Below are 19,634 nucleotides of genomic sequence, written 5' to 3'. Positions count from 1 at the left end.
GGCCGGCGCTGTAACATTGTTCAATGGCAAGGCCTCCGGGTGCCGCCTCCTCCAGACCCACCCTTACAGCTCACTGCCCAGCCTCGCAGGTGAGTGAGCTGCCGGTCACCGAGGTCGCTCACGCCCCTGCGCTGCTCACGTGCAGATGGCACTCGACGGGCGACACGGAGCTCAGCGCTACAAAGAAGTGTGCGTGCGCCTGGGTTTTTCAGCGGCTGTAAATGAAGGCAGAAAACGTAACGCGATTTAACTTTTCCCTTGAAGCTTCCGTGAGCATCCCCAACGTGACGGAGATAAAAACCAACATGAGCCTCGGCCTGACGCTCGCCAGGAACGTGGGCACCGGAGGGTTTCTCGTGAGTGTCCCCTTCTCACGTCCCATCCTTAACCCCATCCTTCTCCGGGACACGTGCCCTCAGCGTCTCCCCCCCCCACCCCGGGAAGCAGCCTGGGGGTGCACTGTCACACGTCTCCCCAGCCCCCCCGGGAAGCAGCCTGGGGGTGCACTGTCACGCGTCTCCCCAGCCCCCCCAGGAAGCAGACCTGGGGGTGCACTGTCACGCGTCTCCCCAGCCCCCCCGGGAAGCAGACCTGGGGGTGCACTGTCACACGTCTCCCCAGCCCCCGGGGAAGCAGACCTGGGGGTGCACTGTCACGCTGTGTGGCTGTCCCCCCCAGGAGCCTCCTGCTGATGCGCAGGCTTCTTCAGATCCTCGGCACAACCACTGCCCAGAATGTTCTGGAAAGGGGAGTGAGAGGAGCGGAGTCTGTGCCCCTGGGAAGGGCGCCTGGTCTCCGTTGAGAAGGGCTCCTCCCTGCGGGGACCCTCGGGGCAGGTGCTGCTGATTCTGAAAGGAGGTCTGAGAGCTGGAACGCACTTCTGTTTCATTTCCTCTGATCTCTGCTAATCTGGTGCTAGTCGGGGTGTGGCTCGGTCTCCCTTCTTTCACGTTGGTGTTTCCTCGCATTTACTTCCTGGGATGCTGGGAGAAGACATCACAGCGAGAGAGAATGCCTTGCCTAACAAGGCCCTGGGCCAGTCGACTGTTCATAACGTCACATCCAAACACACTGTGGGTGACGTGAAGAGTTGCCATAGACACATAGAAAGTGGGGTCTTTCTGAGAGGGAAGAATTTCTGAGCTTAGAACTAACCCAAGAAATACTATGGGAAATTGTTGAAAAGATGGGGCTATATAAAAGGTGAAAACCATTGCACCACACAGGAAGAGATTAAAGGCAAATAAAAACCCAGTTTTATTTCACATTCCCACCAGCTCTTACAGGTGTATCTGAGTTGTATTGTCGCGTTAGAAGAGTCTTAGAAGCTTAACTTTACATTAGTTTTACCCATGACATGCTAACCTAAAAGCCTAAGTGTATAGCCGGCTTCTTCTGAAAATAGAATTGATTTTGAGCAATGTCCTTCTACTTTCACCAATAGATGTTAGTATTCAGACAGACTTTGTACTCCTAAGGAAATCAAGTTTTGCTTATAATATGTGTTGCATCAACACGTGGATGAAAGTTGCAGTGGATCGCCATGCTTTCTGATATCTCTAAGTTCTTATAATCGATCGCCTTCACCTTTTTTTTGGCTTGTTTTTAAAGTTGAATAAATTCAGAAAGAGAAATATATTGAGACATGGGGATTATGGAATGTGCTTTAAAAGTTTTTAACCTGTAACTTCAGATGAAGTACAATGAAGTTGCAAGAGAATTTGAGAGATTAATTTAGCCATGTGCCAAGAGAGGAAGGGAGGGAGGGAAGAAGAGAGAGAGGTGTGTGAGAGGGAGAAAAAAAGAAGAAGAAAGAAAAAAGCCAGTTTCCTTTGCATACCTAAGAGATCAAAATTTTAAGATACTCTCAGGACTTATGTGGAAAAGACAGACAATCATCACATTTTTTTGAGCCTTCTTAAATTCTGGGCTTAAAGCAGGAATGGTTCTGGCATTGACAATTGGCACATTTGAATTTCAACTTCTTAGTGCTGTTTTCCTTTGCTTAAAAAATTTTTTTTGAATACTTCATGAGTTATTGTTTTTCAAGATGATCAGAAAAATCCAGCTTGGGGATGGGGATCTAGGAATCAGTGATTGGTGTCTGTTATCTAGTAAATTACCAAAGGTATCAATTACGATTTTTCCCAAACTTGGCAAAATGAACCCGTTTTATAGGGAAAACCAACCTTGTGCACTGAGCATGAAAAATGACCACAGCGGCTGCCCGCTCCCAAAGGTTAAACCGGGTCCAATAACTTTCCTCTTATTCTTCCAATGGCTTTTTGCAAGAGCACGCTTTTCGGTTCAGTTTTAGTGATTGGTCCACAGCTACACGGTGAGCTCTGGAGCCTCCTTTTTAAGCTCTTGACCGGATGGCTCTTCCCCACTGATTCCCTTTTCCATCTGACGATTCCCATGTTGTCTGAGCGGGCATTTCCCGTGTGGCTGACTCGGGAGTCTGGCTCTCAGGGCTGGCGGGCGGGAGGTTGGGGTTTGGGCTTTGGGCTGATGGGGGGGACGCAGGGTGGAGTACGGGGTGTGGGCACGCAGGCCCGCCAGCCTGGTGACCGCAGGTTTGGGGGAGTGGACATGGACCCCGATGTCCTCAGAGAACTGCTCCCCAGCAAAGCTAAACACGGGCAGCCCATGAGCCTCGTCTGCGGTGGTTTAGCAGAGTGGTTTTTTGAAACTGTGGATTTTCACACGAAATTTGTCTTCTCCGACTCTCCTTGAGAATGTGGGTGGCCTGGCTGTCCCTGGGCGGAGCCGGGGTGCCCTGCCCCTGCGTGTGCGGGGTGACCTCCTCACACACCTTGGCCTCTATCCCCGGCCCGAGCTGTCCTCTGGGTTCCCTGCCTGGCCCTGGGGGACGTGGGTTTGTGGTTTCTGCTGATACTGCACATGGAGGGGCAGGAGGAGCCCGCGTTCCGGAAAGACCACGTAGGATGCTGCTGACAGCCCCACCGCCTTGCTGTTGGCCCAGCGCTGTTCTGGGTGTTCCATACCTAGAGACCCATGTAACCTTCACAACAACCTTCAAGACAGGCGGCGTGGTCGTCTTCACTTTGCACATGAAGCTCTGCACTCATTTTCCTCCTGGGTGTCCCCTGGGATGGAAGCACCCCTTTATCTGGTTTGGTGGGGGACCCGGTGGGTCCCCCTGCACTGACACCTGCCCCGGGAGTGCCAGAGTCCTGCCTCCTGAAGCCTGCCATTGGCCACAGCTCCTCCCTCCGCTCCCTCCCTCCTGTCCGCCCTTCTCCCTGTCACACAAAGGCATTTTTTAAAATATGTTTTTTATCGTTGATAGTATTACAGATGTCTCCCATTTTCTCTCCTCCTTCCAGTCCCTAACCCCCAGCCCCCAGGTCTTCACCCCTTATTGCCTGTGTCTATGGGCTGTGCCTATAAGTAGATACGTTCTTTGGTGTCTCTCTTCTCATCCCCGCAACCCCACGTCGGGGTGTGTCAGTCTGTTCTCTGCTTTGGGTCTTATTTTGTTCGTCAGTTCATTTGAGTTCACAAATAATCAAAGGCATTTTGACTTGTTAATTCCAGGCCTTGGCCATCCCTAGTGCTTGCAAAGGATAGGGATGGGCGTGAGTCTCAGATGGGGAAGTGGGGGTCTAATGGTTTCCACGTTCTGTCACTGTTCTCGTTTTTTTTCAGACATGCGGGCCCCTGTGGGCACAGCAGTGCGGAAGTCAGTACTACACGACCGGGGTTTGTTCCGACGTCAGCCCCGACTTCCAGCTCTTGGGCAGCTTCTCACCGGCGCTGCAGAGTGAGTGAAGCGTGTGCGGCGGGCCCGGGCGGTGCCGCCATTCAAGGCAGGGAAACGTGTGGGCACCCCCGACCCCTCAGCTCTCGGTCACCGCTTCATTTTTAGTGACTTCAGAAATCTGTTTCTCCTCTTCCCCTGTGCAGCCTGCACTTCCTTCATCGACGTGGTGGTTGTGTGCGATGAATCAAACAGTATCTACCCCTGGGTGGCAGTAAAGAACTTTCTGGAAAAATTTGTGCAAGGCCTGGATATAGGCCCCTCGAAGACACAGGTACGGACGTCAATAGCAAGTACTGTTAGGTGTGAAGTCTTCACCTTTGCATTTGCCAGATCCCCAGTTGACTGCACTCAATGCTGACCTTGAGAGTGAAATGCAGCTTGTACTGTTTGCGTAATTCTGCGCGTCACTTCGCCCACTGCTGGTCTTTGAGCTGGGTTCCTGTTTCTGACAGAGCGTCAGACATGGGCCCGGCATTTTAACCCTCTGTAGTTGCTTACTTTTTTCATCCTCTAACTCATAAGTTTATTAATGTATTTTAAAATCACATATGTATCTTTCCTTTACACCTGCTTGGACTGATAATGACTTCCTCTTTTTTACGCCTTGCTGCTACACAGGTATCCCGGAATTCTGGGATCTTTAAAAACAAGTCTGAGGACACCATAATTCCACTTTATGTTATGTTATGGTCTCTTATTATGTTCCATCTGGTCTTTTATCCAGTCTCCCCTCCTCCTGCACAGGGCAGGCTCTTCACTAACTTTGCGTGGTTCTCCGTGCTCTAAGGCAGCGGTCGCCACCCGGTGGTCTGCGGACACTGGTGGTCCCTGAGTTCCGAAAGGCTGGCGGCCGCTGCTGGAGGGAGTCTTGAATTTGCTTTTCCGTCTTCTGGGGACAGGAACCCAGAACTCAGGAGCAAAACTTGCTGCTTCTGGAAAAGGGAATAGCCCTTATTTTGAAAGTTCTGGGGATTTTTCTCCTTTTCCTATTGGCTATGCCGCTCCGGGGTCTTTCTGGCTGTAGCAGCCCATGGACCGCTGTCAGGGGGGTCCTGGACGTCCCATTAGACCTCTTCTCCTCAAACCTCCTGCTCAGCTCTCCCCTTCCTCACCCCGAAGCTCAGGGCCGGGTCCTGTCTTCTCATGTTAGACTCCCCGTTTTTTGGGGTCCTTCCCTCGCGCTCAGGTCTTACAGTCTCTCCTAAAACCAGCGGTTGGTGCTATATTTTCTCCACCTCGAGAAAGTGCTGATGGGACTGAGCCCTCTAGGCCCCGCCCCTTCACCTTCCTGACACAGGACAGTGTGTCAGAGCCCCTGGGCCAGCGGCCTTTCACCGCCACTTCCTGCCCCAGGAGCCCCAGGCATCCAGGGTGATTTCGGTGCTGGGAACAAGGACAGTAAAAGAAGTGAAAAGAAGTGTTTGAGCCTCTTGATCTAAAGCAAGAGTGGGGAACCTTTTCTCTGCCAAGGGCCGTTTGGATGTTTATAACTCATTCTGGGGCCATAACAATTATCAACCTAAAAATTAGCTGCTCTATTCGGTCAAACATTTCATTAACTCACCCCGAAGGCCTTGGCTGGGCCAGGCCGGACGTTCCCCACCCTGAGCTGAAGGATTAGGGTGGCGTGCCCAACGTCTGTTGAGAAGTTGTTCTGTCTCAGCGCTCAGATCAGACTCTGAAGGGCGTTTCTCTGAAGCCCAGAGGCTCCAGGCCGCATGCACAGGTCGCGTCTCAGACCTGAAGTGCGATGGGAGGAAATCCCGCACAATAAACACAATGATCTGAAGTGACTGCATCGATTATGAGCAGTAATCACTTGTCTTGAATGCTTATTATTATTACTAAATATATTTTTTATTGATTTCAGAGAGGAAGGGAGTGGGAGGGAGAGATAGAAATATCAATTACCAGTATGAGAGAGAATCATCGATTGACTGCCTCCTGCATCCCCCCACTGGGGATTGAGCCCGCAATCCAGGCTTAATGTGCCCTTGACTGGAATCGAACCCGGGATCCTTTAGTCCGCAGTCCGACGCTCTATCCACCCAGCCAAACCAGCCAGGGCTTGAACGCTTATTCTTTGCTCATTATATAATTATCCTGAATTGATGAGATGTTCTCTCCCATCCACAGCTGCTCACAGTTGTTTACATGTTTGCATCCATCATTAATTAAGATGTTTTTATCACTTTTATCTTTCTGGTATGAACTTGATTGTAATATTTACCCACATTAAAGTACTATGGGGCAGTGCGTAACCATTTACAGCTGTTACTCCTGAGGACCAAATCGTATCCGATAGCATGTCGTCCTGCTTGTCCATCAGTGCTTTGCTAAACACGTACAGCAAGCGTGTCAAACTCCAAGGCTACCACGGGCCACATAAGCAACGTTTAAGTTCATGTGGGCCGCAAAAAAACAAAAGCTTCCATTTTCATAGAAACGTGGGTTTATTTCGATAGAGACATGACGAATGCAAAGGGCTGAAATAAACGAGTCATCGTTAACATAAAATAATAGAACATTTTAATGAAAATTAAATATTTAATAAAAAATTAATAAATTTTTCTTGAACATTAACTTACCAGACACTGAATAACTGCACAAATTAACAAGCGTCACGCAAATAAACCTATTTTTCTTGTTCTCCGAAAGCGAATTATTTGCTGTTGCGCACACCAAACAAGTCAGTCCGAGACTAATGCTGTGGCCAACGGCTGCTAAAACATTCGCTGCTGGTGTTAGCAGAGGGAAATGGTGCGCCTGCTCGTAAGGCACGTAAAGGAAACGAATGCAACACGATTATAGTCATCAGTCATTAGCGAACGTTGTAGTTCGTTATTAATAATTATGTATAACAGGATATTGTAAAGATTAAGTTATGAAATTTTTATTACAACATTTCTTACCATTACATTGACTGGGCCACAAAAACATTCGTTGTGGGCCGCATGCGGCCGCGAGTTTGACATGCTTGATGTCCTGCCTCCAACAGAGGAGTCATTTCACTGGGAGAAAAATAACTGTTCTTACAAACAAAGTGGAAAATGGCTCCCTTAAGCTCTCAGCCCACATCTAAATGCACTTTGGATTTTCATTCTATTGGCCAAATAGAATGTCTTCTAACTCACTGACCAGCGTCTGAGAACGTCTGCTCTCCCGCAGGTGGGGCTCATTCAGTACGCCAACGAGCCCCGAGTGGTGTTCAACCTGAACACCTTCAAAACCAAAGCCGAGATGACTGCAGCCACATCCAGGACGGTCCAGAAGGGCGGGGACCTCACCAACACGTTCAAGGCCATTCAGTTCGCCAGGTGAGCCCCCACGCGATCAGGCCTGTAAGGGAGGAAAGGCAGAGAGAAGCAGTCACCTGTGCTCACACTTAGCTCAGGGATAGCAAAGAAGGAGAGGTCACGTATCCCGCCACGTACCCGTGGGGAAGGCCGTAGGCCGTGCCCACCAGTGCCGGCCAGAGTCCCGCGTCCCTGTTCCCCTCCAGCTACAGGCAGGGCGCCCTTACCTGCTTCTCTGCCGACGGGAGAGACATGCTGAGTCCCAGGTTATGCTCAGCGTGGTCGCAAGGCTGAGGACAGGGCCCGTGGGAACGTCCTCGCTGTAGTGAGCCTGTCATTTGATCTGCCACAGAGACTCCGCTTACACGGCAGCTGCTGGCGGCCGGCCGGGCGCCACCAAGGTCATGGTGGTTGTCACCGACGGCGAGTCGCACGACGGCTCCAAGCTGAAGGAGGTGATCGCGCAGTGCAACGAGGACGGCATCCTGCGGTTCGGCATCGCGGTGAGGCGTCCCTCCCCGTCGGTGGGGGTGGGGGTGGGGCGGGGGGTAAACGCTCCTCTGTCATCACCTCCCAAGGCCCTCCTCATGGCTCCCGACGCTTTACACAAAAAGAGATGTGTGCCGGTTTTGCTTCTTAAAAATATATATTTTTTATTGATTTCAGAGAGAGAGAAGGAGAGAGAGAGAAACATCAATGATGAGAGAGAATCATGGATGGGCTGCCTCCTGCAAATCCCCCACTGGGGATCGAACCTGCAACCAGGGCCTGTGCCCTGACCGGGAATGGGGCCGGGGCCTCCTGGTTCACAGGTTGACGCTCAGCCACTGAGCCACACCGGCCGAGCGCCGTTTCTGCTCCTGCTGGTTCGGTCCTGTGGGTGTGGGGTGCGGATTACCTCTCCAGGGGGCCTGGGCCTGGGGGTGCGAATAGGGAGGCAGAAGCACCACAGTTCTGACCTTTTCTCCCTCTCCCTCTGCGTTCAAGGTCCTCGGGTACTTAAACAGACAGAAGCACCACAGTTCTGACCTTTTCTCCCTCTCCCTCTGCGTTCAAGGTCCTCGGGTACTTAAACAGAAATGCCCTCGACACGAAAAACCTGATAAAAGAAATCAAAGCGATCGCCAGTGTCCCCACCGAGAGGTACTTCTTCAACGTGTCCGACGAAGCCGCGCTGCTGGAGAAGGCGGGCACCATCGGCGAGCACATCTTCAGCATCGAAGGTAGCGCCCTCCCTCCCGCAGCCCCCGCCCTGCCCTTCCCGGGGCTGGCCGTCCTGTCCCCGCGTCCTGCGTCCTGTGCTGCCAGTGCCCACGCGTGCGCCTCGTGGGAAAAGAGCTCTGAGGAATCAGTGAGAAAAGGAGGCGAAGGACATGACTAAGTCGTTTTTAAAAGATAAAACACAAACGGCCAGTCAACATAAGAAAGTAGTCCCAATGTCGGTAATTATTAAAAATCTGAATCGCAGCCCTGTTCCTTGGTGTTTAAGAGATAACAAAGACTAGTCATGTTTAATTCTGGAGCGATTATGGAGAAGCGGAGAAGCTCAGCTTATTGATCACATTGATCACATGTGTAACACTTCCGGGGCGATTCAGTGATAGCTATTAAAATTGTAAATAGTTTTACCTTTTTGCACTATAAATAGTTTTTGTAATTGTAAAAGTTTTACTTTTTTACACTGTTACATAGTTTCTGAAATTCTTGAATTTGTTTACTAAAACATGCATACTTTTAAAATTAGAAAAATATAGTGTGGATTCCCACGTCTGTTGGAATACTTGTAGTGATTTGGCCACTCTGCCAGCCCGATATTTTTGATTGAACATCGGAGCATTTTGTGTGTGTGTGTGTATGTGTGTGTGTGTGTGTGTGTGTGTGTATGATTGAAAATTTCATTTAAAATGATTGGCGGTGATGGAATTCTGGAAACTGTCACTTCCCAGGCACCGTGCAAGGAGGGGATAGCTTCCAGATGCAGATGGCCCAAGTGGGATTCAGCGCGGATTACTCTCCCGAAAAGGTGTGTATATCAGATGCCCACCCGCCACCTGCCCTGGGCTGACCACCGAGGGCGTGGCCACCCTGTGCATCAACAGTTCCTGCTCCTAGTCACAGTCCTGAGTTTCTTTCTTTTTTTTTTTTTAAATATGGTTTTATTGATTTCAGAGAGAGAAAGGGAGAGGGAGAGAGAGATAGACACACCAATGATGAGAGAGAATCATGGATCAGCTGCCTCCTGCACATCCCATACTGGGGATGTGCAACCTGGGCATGTGCCCTGACTGGGAATAGAACTGTGACCTCCTGGTTCATAGATCGACACTCACCACTTAGCCACACCAGCCGGGCAGTCCTTGAGTTTCTTGGCGTCGCTGACTTGCCACCTAAAACACGAAGGTTCATCATGCCTCCCTTCCCTGTTTCACAGGGTTTTTTTGTTGTTGTTAATCCTCATCCGAGGATGTTTTTCTATTGATTTTTAAGGAGAGCAGAAGAGAGAGGGAAAGACAGAGAGAGAAACATCAGTGTGAGAGAAACACATTGATTGGTTGCTTCCTGCACGAGCCCCGACCAGGGCCCAGGCCGGGGAGGAGCCTGCAACTGAGGTACGTGCCCTTGACCGGAATCGAACCCGGGACCCCTCAGTCCGCAGAGTTGCTTGTCTCCTCTGCCCTCCCCACACCGGTGCTGACCTGTGGGAACTTCCTTACGTTGGATCCACTGTCTCAGCTACGGCACCTTTTGCACCTGTGCTATTTTCAAGTAGATGGGACAGGAGAGAAATGATGGAGGAACATTTGAGAAGGAGTCAAGGGGAAAGCTGAAAATAGAAGGGTCTGGATAGGGCCTCCCGCGATGGGGGGTGGGGTAGGGGAGTGTTAGCAGTGCCCAGTGGCCCCAACCTCCTTCCTCTATCAGCATCATTCCCCACCTCTCAGCTGCCTCATACCCAACCGTGAGCTTCTCTCATGAATCCCTGAGGCGAGAGGCTCCCTCTAACTGTTCAGCGTTTGCAATGTGGGCCTTTGAATGGAAATTTGAATATGGATACGCGCTCCCCTGATTATAGCTATAGAAAGACTTATCCATATAATGCCATACTCAGTAGAGCCCGAGCTAGCGTAGCCCATGGGAGGCTTGCCCTCCAGCACAAACATGTTCAAACAACTCTGAAATATGTCAACATGTGTGTATAATCTCACTTCACCATGCTGAGTTCCCCCCTTAAACCTGGACAGTGTATCCCCACGCTGTGCCTACGCTGAACTCTCACACTTTAGAGGTGACGTGCTTTAACACCCCCTTTCCCGTGGTTTTAGGACGTCCTCACGCTGGGTGCAGTAGGGGCTTATGACTGGAGCGGGACCGTGGTTCAGCAGACGTCCAGCGGACACCTGATCTTCTCCAAACAAGCCTTTGACCAAATCCTGCAAGACAGAAACCACAGCTCCTACTTAGGTGAGGCAGGCACGCCCGCGTGGGCTGCACATGAAGGACCTGCCTCTACACTAGCCGTGTGGAATCAGGACCGGTTCAGTCCTGGGCCTGTCACCTACTCATTATGTTTATTACACAACTAGAGGCCTGGTGCACGAAATTGGTGCACTCTGGGGGGGGGTCCCTCAGCCCGGCCTGCACCCTCTCGCAGTCCGGGAGCCTTCGGGGGATGTCCCACTGACAGCTTAGGCCCACTTCCCACAGGGAGCGGCCCTAAGCTGTCAGTCGGACATCCTTAACACTGCTGCAGAAGCAGGAGAGGCTCCTGCCACCGCTGCTGCACTCGCCAGCGGTGAGCCCAGCTTCTGGCTGAGCGGTGTTCCTCCTGTGGGAGCGCACTGACCACCAGGGGGCAGCTCCTGTGTTGAGCGTCTGCCCCTTGGTGATCAGTGTATGTTATAGCGACCAGTCGTTCCCCCATTCGGTTGATTTGCATATTAGCCTTTTATTATATAGTATGTTTATATTCCCTTTCTGCCAATCAGGCCTTCACCGTAACTGCTAAGGAAACCTGTATTGTACCCGCCAATCCCTTGTGGCTGTCCAAGTGGTTGTTATTCCTGTGACAGTTATTTCTCCAAAATGGAAATGGTTCCTAAGAGCCAGTGCAGAGTGACAGTCTGATAAAAATGAGAGCTCTTAGTCTGTCTTTCCTGGAATAAGCAGCCATGGATTTTGAACACTTACTAGGGGATAGTTCCTGAGCTGCTGACTCTATCGACATGAACATTAAAGTCCTTCCAACACCCCCCCGAGGGAAGCTTAGGGTCCCCACTGTACCGTTAGAGCCAAGGAGGGTCATGGTTTGCCTAAAGGTGAACAACACAGTAAGAGGCGGATCCAGAATTCAAAGCGGGGACTGACTCCAAAGCCCGTGTTCTTTCCACTCCGCAACTTTCCCTTTTTAAAAACATACATATTTTTATTGATTTCAGAGAGGAAGAGATAAGGACATCAGTGAAGAGAGGGAATCATTGATCGGCTGCCTCCTGCACGCCCCTACTGGGGATCGAGCCTGCAGCCGGGCATGTGCCCTTGACTGGAATCAAACCCAGAACCCTTCAGTCCTCAGGCCAGTGCTCAATCCACCGAGCAAACCAGCTGGGGCTGCAACATTACCTTTTAAATCCACCTACTGGCTCACTAAAGAAAGCTGTTGAGGGCCAGGTTCATGACTGGCTGATGGGGACAACCAGAATCTCGGGTCGGCTTCATGGGTAGACACCCACTACGCGGGGCAGTGCTGCTGGTCAGAGGGCGGGAGCAGGTCACCTTGGAAACAGGAAGATGGGCCCTGAGTGACATGCTCAGGTTGGAGAAAGGGCTCAGCCGCTCCCCCAGCTCCGCCAGCCTGTGGGGCCCAGCCTGTCGGTGGTACCCACCGTCTCCTTCTCTCCCAGGTTACTCGGTGGCGGCCATCTCTACTGGAAAAGGGGTCCACTTTGTCGCGGGCGCCCCGCGGGCGAATTACACGGGCCAGATAGTGCTGTACAGTGTTAGTGAGAACGGCAATGTCACGGTGATTCAGGCTCACAGAGGCGACCAGGTAAAGTCATCGCTCAGCAGGTGAAGTGAATTTCAGGGACAGCGGGGGCGGGTGGGAGTGGGGGGGGGAAACTACCATTTATTGAGAGCCCGCCCCCGGCTGGCTCTGGCATCTGCCTTTACTTGAATATTCCTGAAATCTTCTCAATCCTGAGGCCGGCCCGGTCCTTTGAGAGATTGACTCTCCTTCTAGGTCACAACTTCCATGGGGTGAGCTGTCATTCAGACCCAGTCCTGGGGGCGCTGCAAAGGCTGTGCTATTTGGCTACTTCCCACTCCATATTTTTTTCCATATTTTTTAAAAATACATTTTTTTATTGATTTCAGAGAGGAAGGGAGAGGGAGAGAGAGATAGAAACATTGATGATGAGAGAGAATCATTGATTGGCTGCCTCCTGCACGCCCCCTACTGGGGATGGAGCCCACAACCCAGGCATGTGCCCTTGACCGGAATTGAACTGGGACCTCCTGGTTCACACTAGTATGTTGATGCTCAACCACTGAGCCACGCCGGCTGGACCCCACTCTGTATTTTTGACGCCTGGATTGGTAAGGCCGTGATGCCAGCACCTAACCGCCGCTTGGAGGCAACCCCGCTGGGAGCCGAGGGTTCGGAGAGAGAGTGACAAGGGAGTGGCTGCTGTGGCTCCGACTCGCTGGGTGGAGAGCAGCTCTCCTTCCTGCCGCTCTCCTCTGACGGGGACAGTCTCGGGGTCAGAAACGGGCATGACTGTCCCGGTGGTGCCCACGGGGCCCGGGTCAGCCGGGAGATCGAGTGGCCTCACTGGGCATCTCTGACCTCAGGGAGGCACCTGGTTGAGATGAGAGCACGGCTCTCGACAGCCAGCGGGAGTTCTGTCCCCCGAGGCGGAGAAACGACTCTCCACGGGCTCCCCTCTCGGGGTTTGGTCTGACCCCACTGTCGGCTTCCACCTCCGGGACCCAAACCAGCCGTGGTCACTTCCCTTCCCTCCTCTCTACGGCTTCGTAAAAGGGTGCTTTCATTTTGAGAAAAACAAAACAATGAAAGCGCAATGAAAGGAATCATTTCTTTTTATTTCCAAATCCTTCCGAGGTACACACAGCGATGCGCGTTGAGCAATGGTTGGATGAGATGAACATTCAAACCCCCAGCCTCTCTCACTTCGCGTTCTCTCGCCCTAACCCTCCGGGTCCCATCTCTGCAGCCATCCCTCCTCTGTCCCAGACCTGACCGTGGGCCCATCACCCAGGCTCCCCTGCTCCACTTGGAAACTCCTTGGCGGCTCCTGAGATGCAATTCATACGACACTCATCTTTCTAAGCCGCCCTGGCTCCCAGCACTCACTCAATATTTGGCACTTTCCTGCATTGTAACATATTTTCCATGGGAGCACAGCATTCGTTCCACCTCTCTCTTCCCCCCGCCCCCTCTTTCTCCGTAACACACCCTTATGCCTCTAAGTGTGGTCTCTGACCCCCAGCGGCAGACACACCTGGCGTGTTTATAAAAATGCCGTCTTCTGGACCGCTCCCTAGGCCTGGCCTCAGCATCTCTGGAAATGGGCCTCAGGAATCTGTATTTTTAAAGATGTTTTCTTGGTGATTCGGGGGCACCCTGCACTTTAGATGATGCCACAGGCTGAGGGCAGGGGCTGTGTCATCCGTCTTTACGTCCCTAGCACTTGGCAGGGAGTAAGCACTCACTCTCAGTTGTCGAATGAGTAAATTAAAGTCCAGCGTCGCACGAGGCGCATTGGGGTCCCGGGAAGCCTCAGGCTGACCTGCTTCATCGCTGCAGATCGGCTCCTACTTTGGAAGCGTGCTCTGCTCCGTGGATGTGGACAAGGACGGCGTGACCGACGTGCTCCTGGTGGGTGCGCCCATGTTCATGAACGACCTGAAGAAAGAGGAGGGGAAAGTCTACCTGTTCACCATCACGAAGGTACGCAGATGCTGACGCGGACTTAGTTTAATGTGGATTGGTATGGTTAGTAAAAGGTAGCCTGCCTTTTTGCATTTGGTTAAAATGCAAAGTCTGTTATTGAAGGGTGATTTTCATGTACGGTGTGTCTGTTTCATTATTGGGAGGATGTTGCCGTTCAGTTATGATTTTTAAAATCGCATGAACCGAGAACCTAACCCAGAGCTTACTTACTGTGCACTGACATTTTCCATGAGGTCTTTGCATAGATGTTCTCTTACGCATGAAGTGGTAAATGCACATGGTTTTTAAACACACAAACACCTGAGTATGTCCCCAGTGTCCTCTCCAATTCTTCTTCTTTTGCTGTAAAGAGATCACAATAACAGCTCAAAACTGTCCTGTGGGCTTTTACAGTGAAATAGACAAATGGACCAGCCCCTTGGGAACCCCCTATAACCCTGGATGCTTTGCACATCAGCCGCCAGGAAATTCCATCGCTCAGTGTAACGGTGCGGTATACATCCAACTCCGGAACTTTCCAGTCCTTGCACATCAAACGTAGCGCGCGCCAACATGGAAAATCCTTCTTTCCAGCTGGTGGGCTGAACCCTCTAAATCTATGCACATAAATACAGGGTCATAGAAACTCCGATGGCCACAGAGGGGGAGGGGCGGGCAAGAGACACTGATGTTAGCACAGTGAGTGTTATGTTTAGCTGTTGTGATATTTTGTCCTCCCTTATTTATTTAAATTAATGCAAAAACTAGCCCTTCAACAGAAGCAAGTGAAACTATTCTAAAGCACATGAAGAACGCAGAACTGAGCATCCGGTAAGGAAGGGACAGAGCTACGTGCTTTCCCAGATCCCAGATGCGTAGCTGTTCCTTGCTGGCCAGCTCTTCTGAATGATCATTAATGGCTGCAAGTGAGACCAGCTCCTAATAGTTCATCAAACTTGGTGACATGCCGATTTCTCGACGAGTGTGATCGAGGGGAAACCAGCACCGCCTGGTTTCTGGTGAGGAGCGTGGCTTTCTTGTGAGGCCATGAAATACTCCCATTCTTGATTTCAAAATCTGAAGAAGCAACTGCGTCTTTTACAAGGAAAAGTCTTTTCTTTGGGCGGAACTGCTCGGTGTTTCTTACACTGGAATATGAATGATCTCGTTTTTCACTTTCTGTGCCGTGAGAATTATGCCACGGTTCAGTAATTTTTTCCATAAAGGTCTAAATTAAGATCTTGCTTTTTATTTTGTCTCCACCTTAATTTTATTCAAAATATTAATAGGTTTTCACCAAAAAAAATTTTTAAATCAAAGGTATAGAAACAGGTGATGATATAACATGAAGGAAAAGAGGAAATAGAGGAATGGGTACCTTTATGTAGGTTGTGTTGCTAAAGAGAATCAACCCCTCGCACCTCGCTTTATGAGCAGATTCCCATGACCTTGCTTACGAAAATTCTTATTTATAATTCTGATCGTAACGGGAGGGTTTTGAATTCTAGGTTTCCAACCCCCTCCCCTTACCCGTTGCAAGTGGGTGTGGCCATCGCTGGCTGAGAATTGTAGTTGTGAGGCTGTGAGGTTCGCTGTACTCACCCCCCTCCCCTTCTCCAGGGCATTTTGAACTGGCACCAGTTCCTGGAAGGCCCCGAGGGCGTGGAAAACTCGAGGTTCGGCTCCGCGATCGCCGCCCTCTCCGACATCAACATGGACGGCTTCAATGACGTGATCGTCGGGTCGCCCCTGGAGCATCAGAACTCGGGAGCCGTGTACATCTACAACGGCCACGGCCGCACCGTCCGCACCAGGTTCTCCCAGGTAATGCGGGCGGCCAAGGTGAAGTGTGCACAGGGGGCATCACCGTGCCCGGCTGGGGAGGAGCACGGGGACCATCCACGCCGCCTTCTCCTCTCGGAACTATTCACTCACTCAGTAAACATGTAGGGAGCGGCTAAGCGTGCCAGGGCTGTCCTGTGCGGGGATGTCGCGAAGGAAGGACAGACAAAGCTCTGCTCTTCACAGAGGGGGCAGAGGAAAGATAAGATAAATATGATAGTGTTCCAGGTCGTAGTCAATGACAAGGAGTTTTTTAATGAAATGGGAATGGATTTTCAGGGATAAGGGTGACCCGGGAGGCCTCGCTGGGAAGGCAGCTTTGAGTAGAGCAGTGGTCGGCAAACTCATTAGTGAACAGAGCCAAATATCAACAGGACAACCATTGAAATTTCTTTTGAGAGCCAAATTTTTTAAACTTAAACTGTACAGGTAGGTACATTGTTATTAACTTAATTAGGGTCCTCCTAAGCTGGCCTTTGCTAAAAACGTCCTCAATCTGATTGAGGTACGTTCGCTGGGGTCGACCCCTTCCAACTCTCCCATCCACACTCGTCTTGTATATTTGTTTCGTCTACCTCCTTTCGTTCATTCTCTCTATACGTCCAAAGCATCTCAACATACCTTTCTCAATCCTCAACACTACATCTTCTTTCACTCCACAACGTTCCCTAAAATTAACTTAATAAACTTTACTTAAAGTTTTAAGTCAACTTTGCACTGTACGTGTGCCCGCACGTGGTATTTTGTGGAAGAGCCACACTCAAGGGGCCAAGGAGCTGCATGTGGCTTGCGAGTCGCGGTTTGCCGGCCACTGGAGGTGAGGGAGGATGGGAATTGGGACCTGAACTTGCGTCAGCTCCTGCCCAGGCCACCGGTCCTTCACTGCTTCATGCTGGTTTGTGGTTTTATGGGAAAAGATTCATGCTGTTTCTCTGATGAAAGTGTGGCTGCAAGAAGGATAAAACAGTCAGATGAGAGGAGTTGAAAGTCAGTGGTGTTTTATGGAGAATAAGGCAACCTGGGAAGAGGCCGTGTGGAGAATATGACAGTGCCTCGTAGAAGGTGCCTTTTTCCGTTTCAGTTGTCGTGCCCTATAATCGCATGTCCAACGTGCCCTTTCAGAAAATCCTGGGATCCGACCGGGCCTTCCGGAGCCGGCTCCAGTACTTCGGGAGGTCCTTGGACGGCTATGGAGACCTAAATGGGGATTCCATCACTGATGTGTCCGTTGGTGCCTTTGGACAAGTTGTTCAGCTCTGGTGAGTGAGTGAGTGAGGCAGCCACAGAGCAGCTAATAAAGCAGGGCCAGTGCGGTTGGGCATATTGCTCTGCGGGGCCTGCAGAAGGGGCACATGCTGGTCCAGATCTCCCTGCTGGTCCTCAGAAGGGCCTCGTGCTGGTCCAGATCTCCCTGCTGGTCCTCAAAAGGGCCTCGTGCTGGTCCAGATCTCCCTGCTGGTCCTCAGAAGGGCCTTGTGCTGGTCCAGATCTCCCTGCTGGTCCTCAGAAGGGCCTTGTGCTGGTCCAGATCTCCCTGCTGGTCCTCAAAAGGGCCACGTGCTGGTCCAGATCTCCCTGCTGGTCCTCAGAAGGGCCTCGTGCTGGTCCAGATCTCCCTGCTGGTCCTCAGAAGGGCCTCGTGCTGGTCCAGATCTCCCTGCTGGTCCTCAGAAGGGCCTCGTGCTGGTCCAGATCTCCCTGCTGGTCCTCAAAAGGGCCACGTGCTGGTCCAGATCTCCCTGCTGGTCCTCAGAAGGGCCTCGTGCTGGTCCAGATCTCCCTGCTGGTCCTCAGAAGGGCCTCGTGCTGGTCCAGATCTCCCTGCTGGTCTTCAAAAGGGCCACGTGCTGGTCCAGATCTCCCTGCTGGTCCTCAGAAGGGCCTCGTGCTGGTCCAGATCTCCCTGCTGGTCCTCAGAAGGGCCTCGTGCATTATCTAAGACTGCAGGGCACTGGTTTTTGTAAAGAAGGACTGCCTTCCCTGGTGGGAGAAAAAACATTTGCTTCCCATTAGAATCCAGCGTCTCTTCTCTGTGGCGAGAAGGGCGTGGGAATGGTCGCCAGGGTGTTGGGGAAGATTGTCTCCAAGGGGCCCTCGCTGGCTCCCAGCAGGAAGCTTCATGAGATGCCCTAACCAGACCGAGCGCCCAGACCGCACTGCAGCTCCGCGTGCGGTTAAGGGGCACCGCTTAGAACCATCCGTCATGAACAGGAAGCCATTGTGTCGGTTTAGTGGCCCCTCGTTGAACCAGTGGGAGCTGAAGAGCAGGAACAATAAGGGATTCAAGCGCCATGCGGTTCAAGGACAAAAATAAATGTATGGGGCTGGTGAGGGAATGGAACCAGAGAGAAATGGAGAATTTCATCAAGAGTTCCCAAGAAGATACAGTTCAGCCATTCATTCACTTGTTTCTGTAGGGAATTGTGCTTCAAATGTCCAAATGCGTCAGGAACAGAAAAGCTACACATTGACGTTGTGCTGTTTCTGAGTTTAATGACACTATTTACAGTATCTCACTCGTGCTTTCAAAAAACAAAATGCAGTGTCTTCATGAAATCTTTATATGGAAAAATAAGACTGAAGGATCACATTTAAGACGTTAAAAATAAGAAAATATACTTACTGAATAAAACCAGTTAAAACCAGTTACGAGTAACATACCATTGGAAAAATGCAAGGTGTGATAACATAATTATATGACTAATTTTTTAAAATATATTTTTATTGATTTCAGAGTGGAAGGGAGAGGGAGAGAGAGAGAAACATCAATGATGAGAGAGAATCATCGATTGGCTGCCTCCTGCACACTCCCCACTGGGGACCGATCCCGCAACCCGGGCATGTACCCAGACCAGGAATTGAACCATGACCTCCTGGCTCATAGGTTGACACCCAACCACTGAGCAACACCAGCTGGGCTATAGGACTGATTTTCCCCCAATATTTTTTCAATTGATTTCATAGTGGAAGGGAGAGGGAGAGAGAGATAGAAACATCCATGATGAGAGAGAATCACTGCACACCCCCTACTGGGGATTGAGCCCACAACTTGGGCATGTGTCCTTGACCAGAATTGAACCCCGGACCTTTCAGTCTGCAGGCTGACACTCTATCCACTGAGCCAAACCAGCTAGGACTATATGACTGATTATTAAACAGTAAGCAATTACACCTCAGTGAACTTGACCGTGCCCATCTTGGCGGGCAGCATCCCTGGTGGGCTATATCCCTGCTCTGCTATGACACTCCCTTTAGTGTAGTCAATGATGGCCAAACCTTTTCCTTGGAAGGTGAATTGATTCTTCAAAACAGTCGAGACACATGATATCAATTATTGACATTCAGCCAGAGTAGGTTAGTGCCATTTTTCCATCAAGTGCTGAGACTGGCTTTTCTGGGAGACTTCCTGAGAATAAGTTTCAGAAAACAAGTTTCCAGAATCTCTGAAATCAGTGCCCTCTCTCCTGGGAGAAATGCTCAGCTTCTCCAGCAGACGAACTCACAGAAAACCCGCTCCTAGGCCGCATGGGCCCTGAGGTCCGTGGCCGCGCTGCCTCTGCTACGAGGCCTTCTATACCTGCTTCTCAGGGGCCTGGGACAGGCATGATTCATGATCGACGCACCTTCCAATGGACTCAAGTCCTGAAATGGAAAGAACATGTTTTCTGTATCTTCTTGTAATACTTTTAGGAACAGGGAATTTTTAAAAATATATTTTATTGATTTTTTACAGAGAGGAAGAGAGAGGGATAGAGTT

At 50.9% G+C, this 19,634-nt stretch overlaps 1 protein-coding gene across 3 annotated transcripts in view; it reads left to right on the top strand.

The window, feature by feature from the left end:
• The window catches only part of ITGA2 (integrin subunit alpha 2), a 51,227-nt gene that overhangs the window by 7,598 nt on the left and 23,995 nt on the right, over nt 1-19,634 (top strand). For all 3 annotated transcript variants that reach the window (XM_014449471.2, XM_023748216.1, XM_023748218.1), the window contains exons 3-14: nt 265-356; nt 3,673-3,787; nt 3,931-4,058; nt 6,956-7,104; nt 7,436-7,586; nt 8,141-8,306; nt 9,030-9,106; nt 10,407-10,545; nt 11,985-12,130; nt 13,910-14,053; nt 15,656-15,859; nt 17,000-17,136. In XM_014449471.2, the coding sequence (XP_014304957.2) occupies nt 265-356; nt 3,673-3,787; nt 3,931-4,058; nt 6,956-7,104; nt 7,436-7,586; nt 8,141-8,306; nt 9,030-9,106; nt 10,407-10,545; nt 11,985-12,130; nt 13,910-14,053; nt 15,656-15,859; nt 17,000-17,136 (1,648 nt within the window). The remainder of the gene's footprint in view (nt 1-264; nt 357-3,672; nt 3,788-3,930; nt 4,059-6,955; nt 7,105-7,435; nt 7,587-8,140; nt 8,307-9,029; nt 9,107-10,406; nt 10,546-11,984; nt 12,131-13,909; nt 14,054-15,655; nt 15,860-16,999; nt 17,137-19,634) is intronic.

The sequence above is a fragment of the Myotis lucifugus genome, unplaced genomic scaffold (assembly GCF_000147115.1).
Source record: "Myotis lucifugus unplaced genomic scaffold, Myoluc2.0 scaffold_1205, whole genome shotgun sequence".
NCBI lineage: Eukaryota > Metazoa > Chordata > Mammalia > Chiroptera > Vespertilionidae > Myotis > Myotis lucifugus.
The sequence above is the reverse complement of the archived record's forward strand: the minus strand, read 5'-3'. Positions and strand labels throughout refer to the sequence as shown.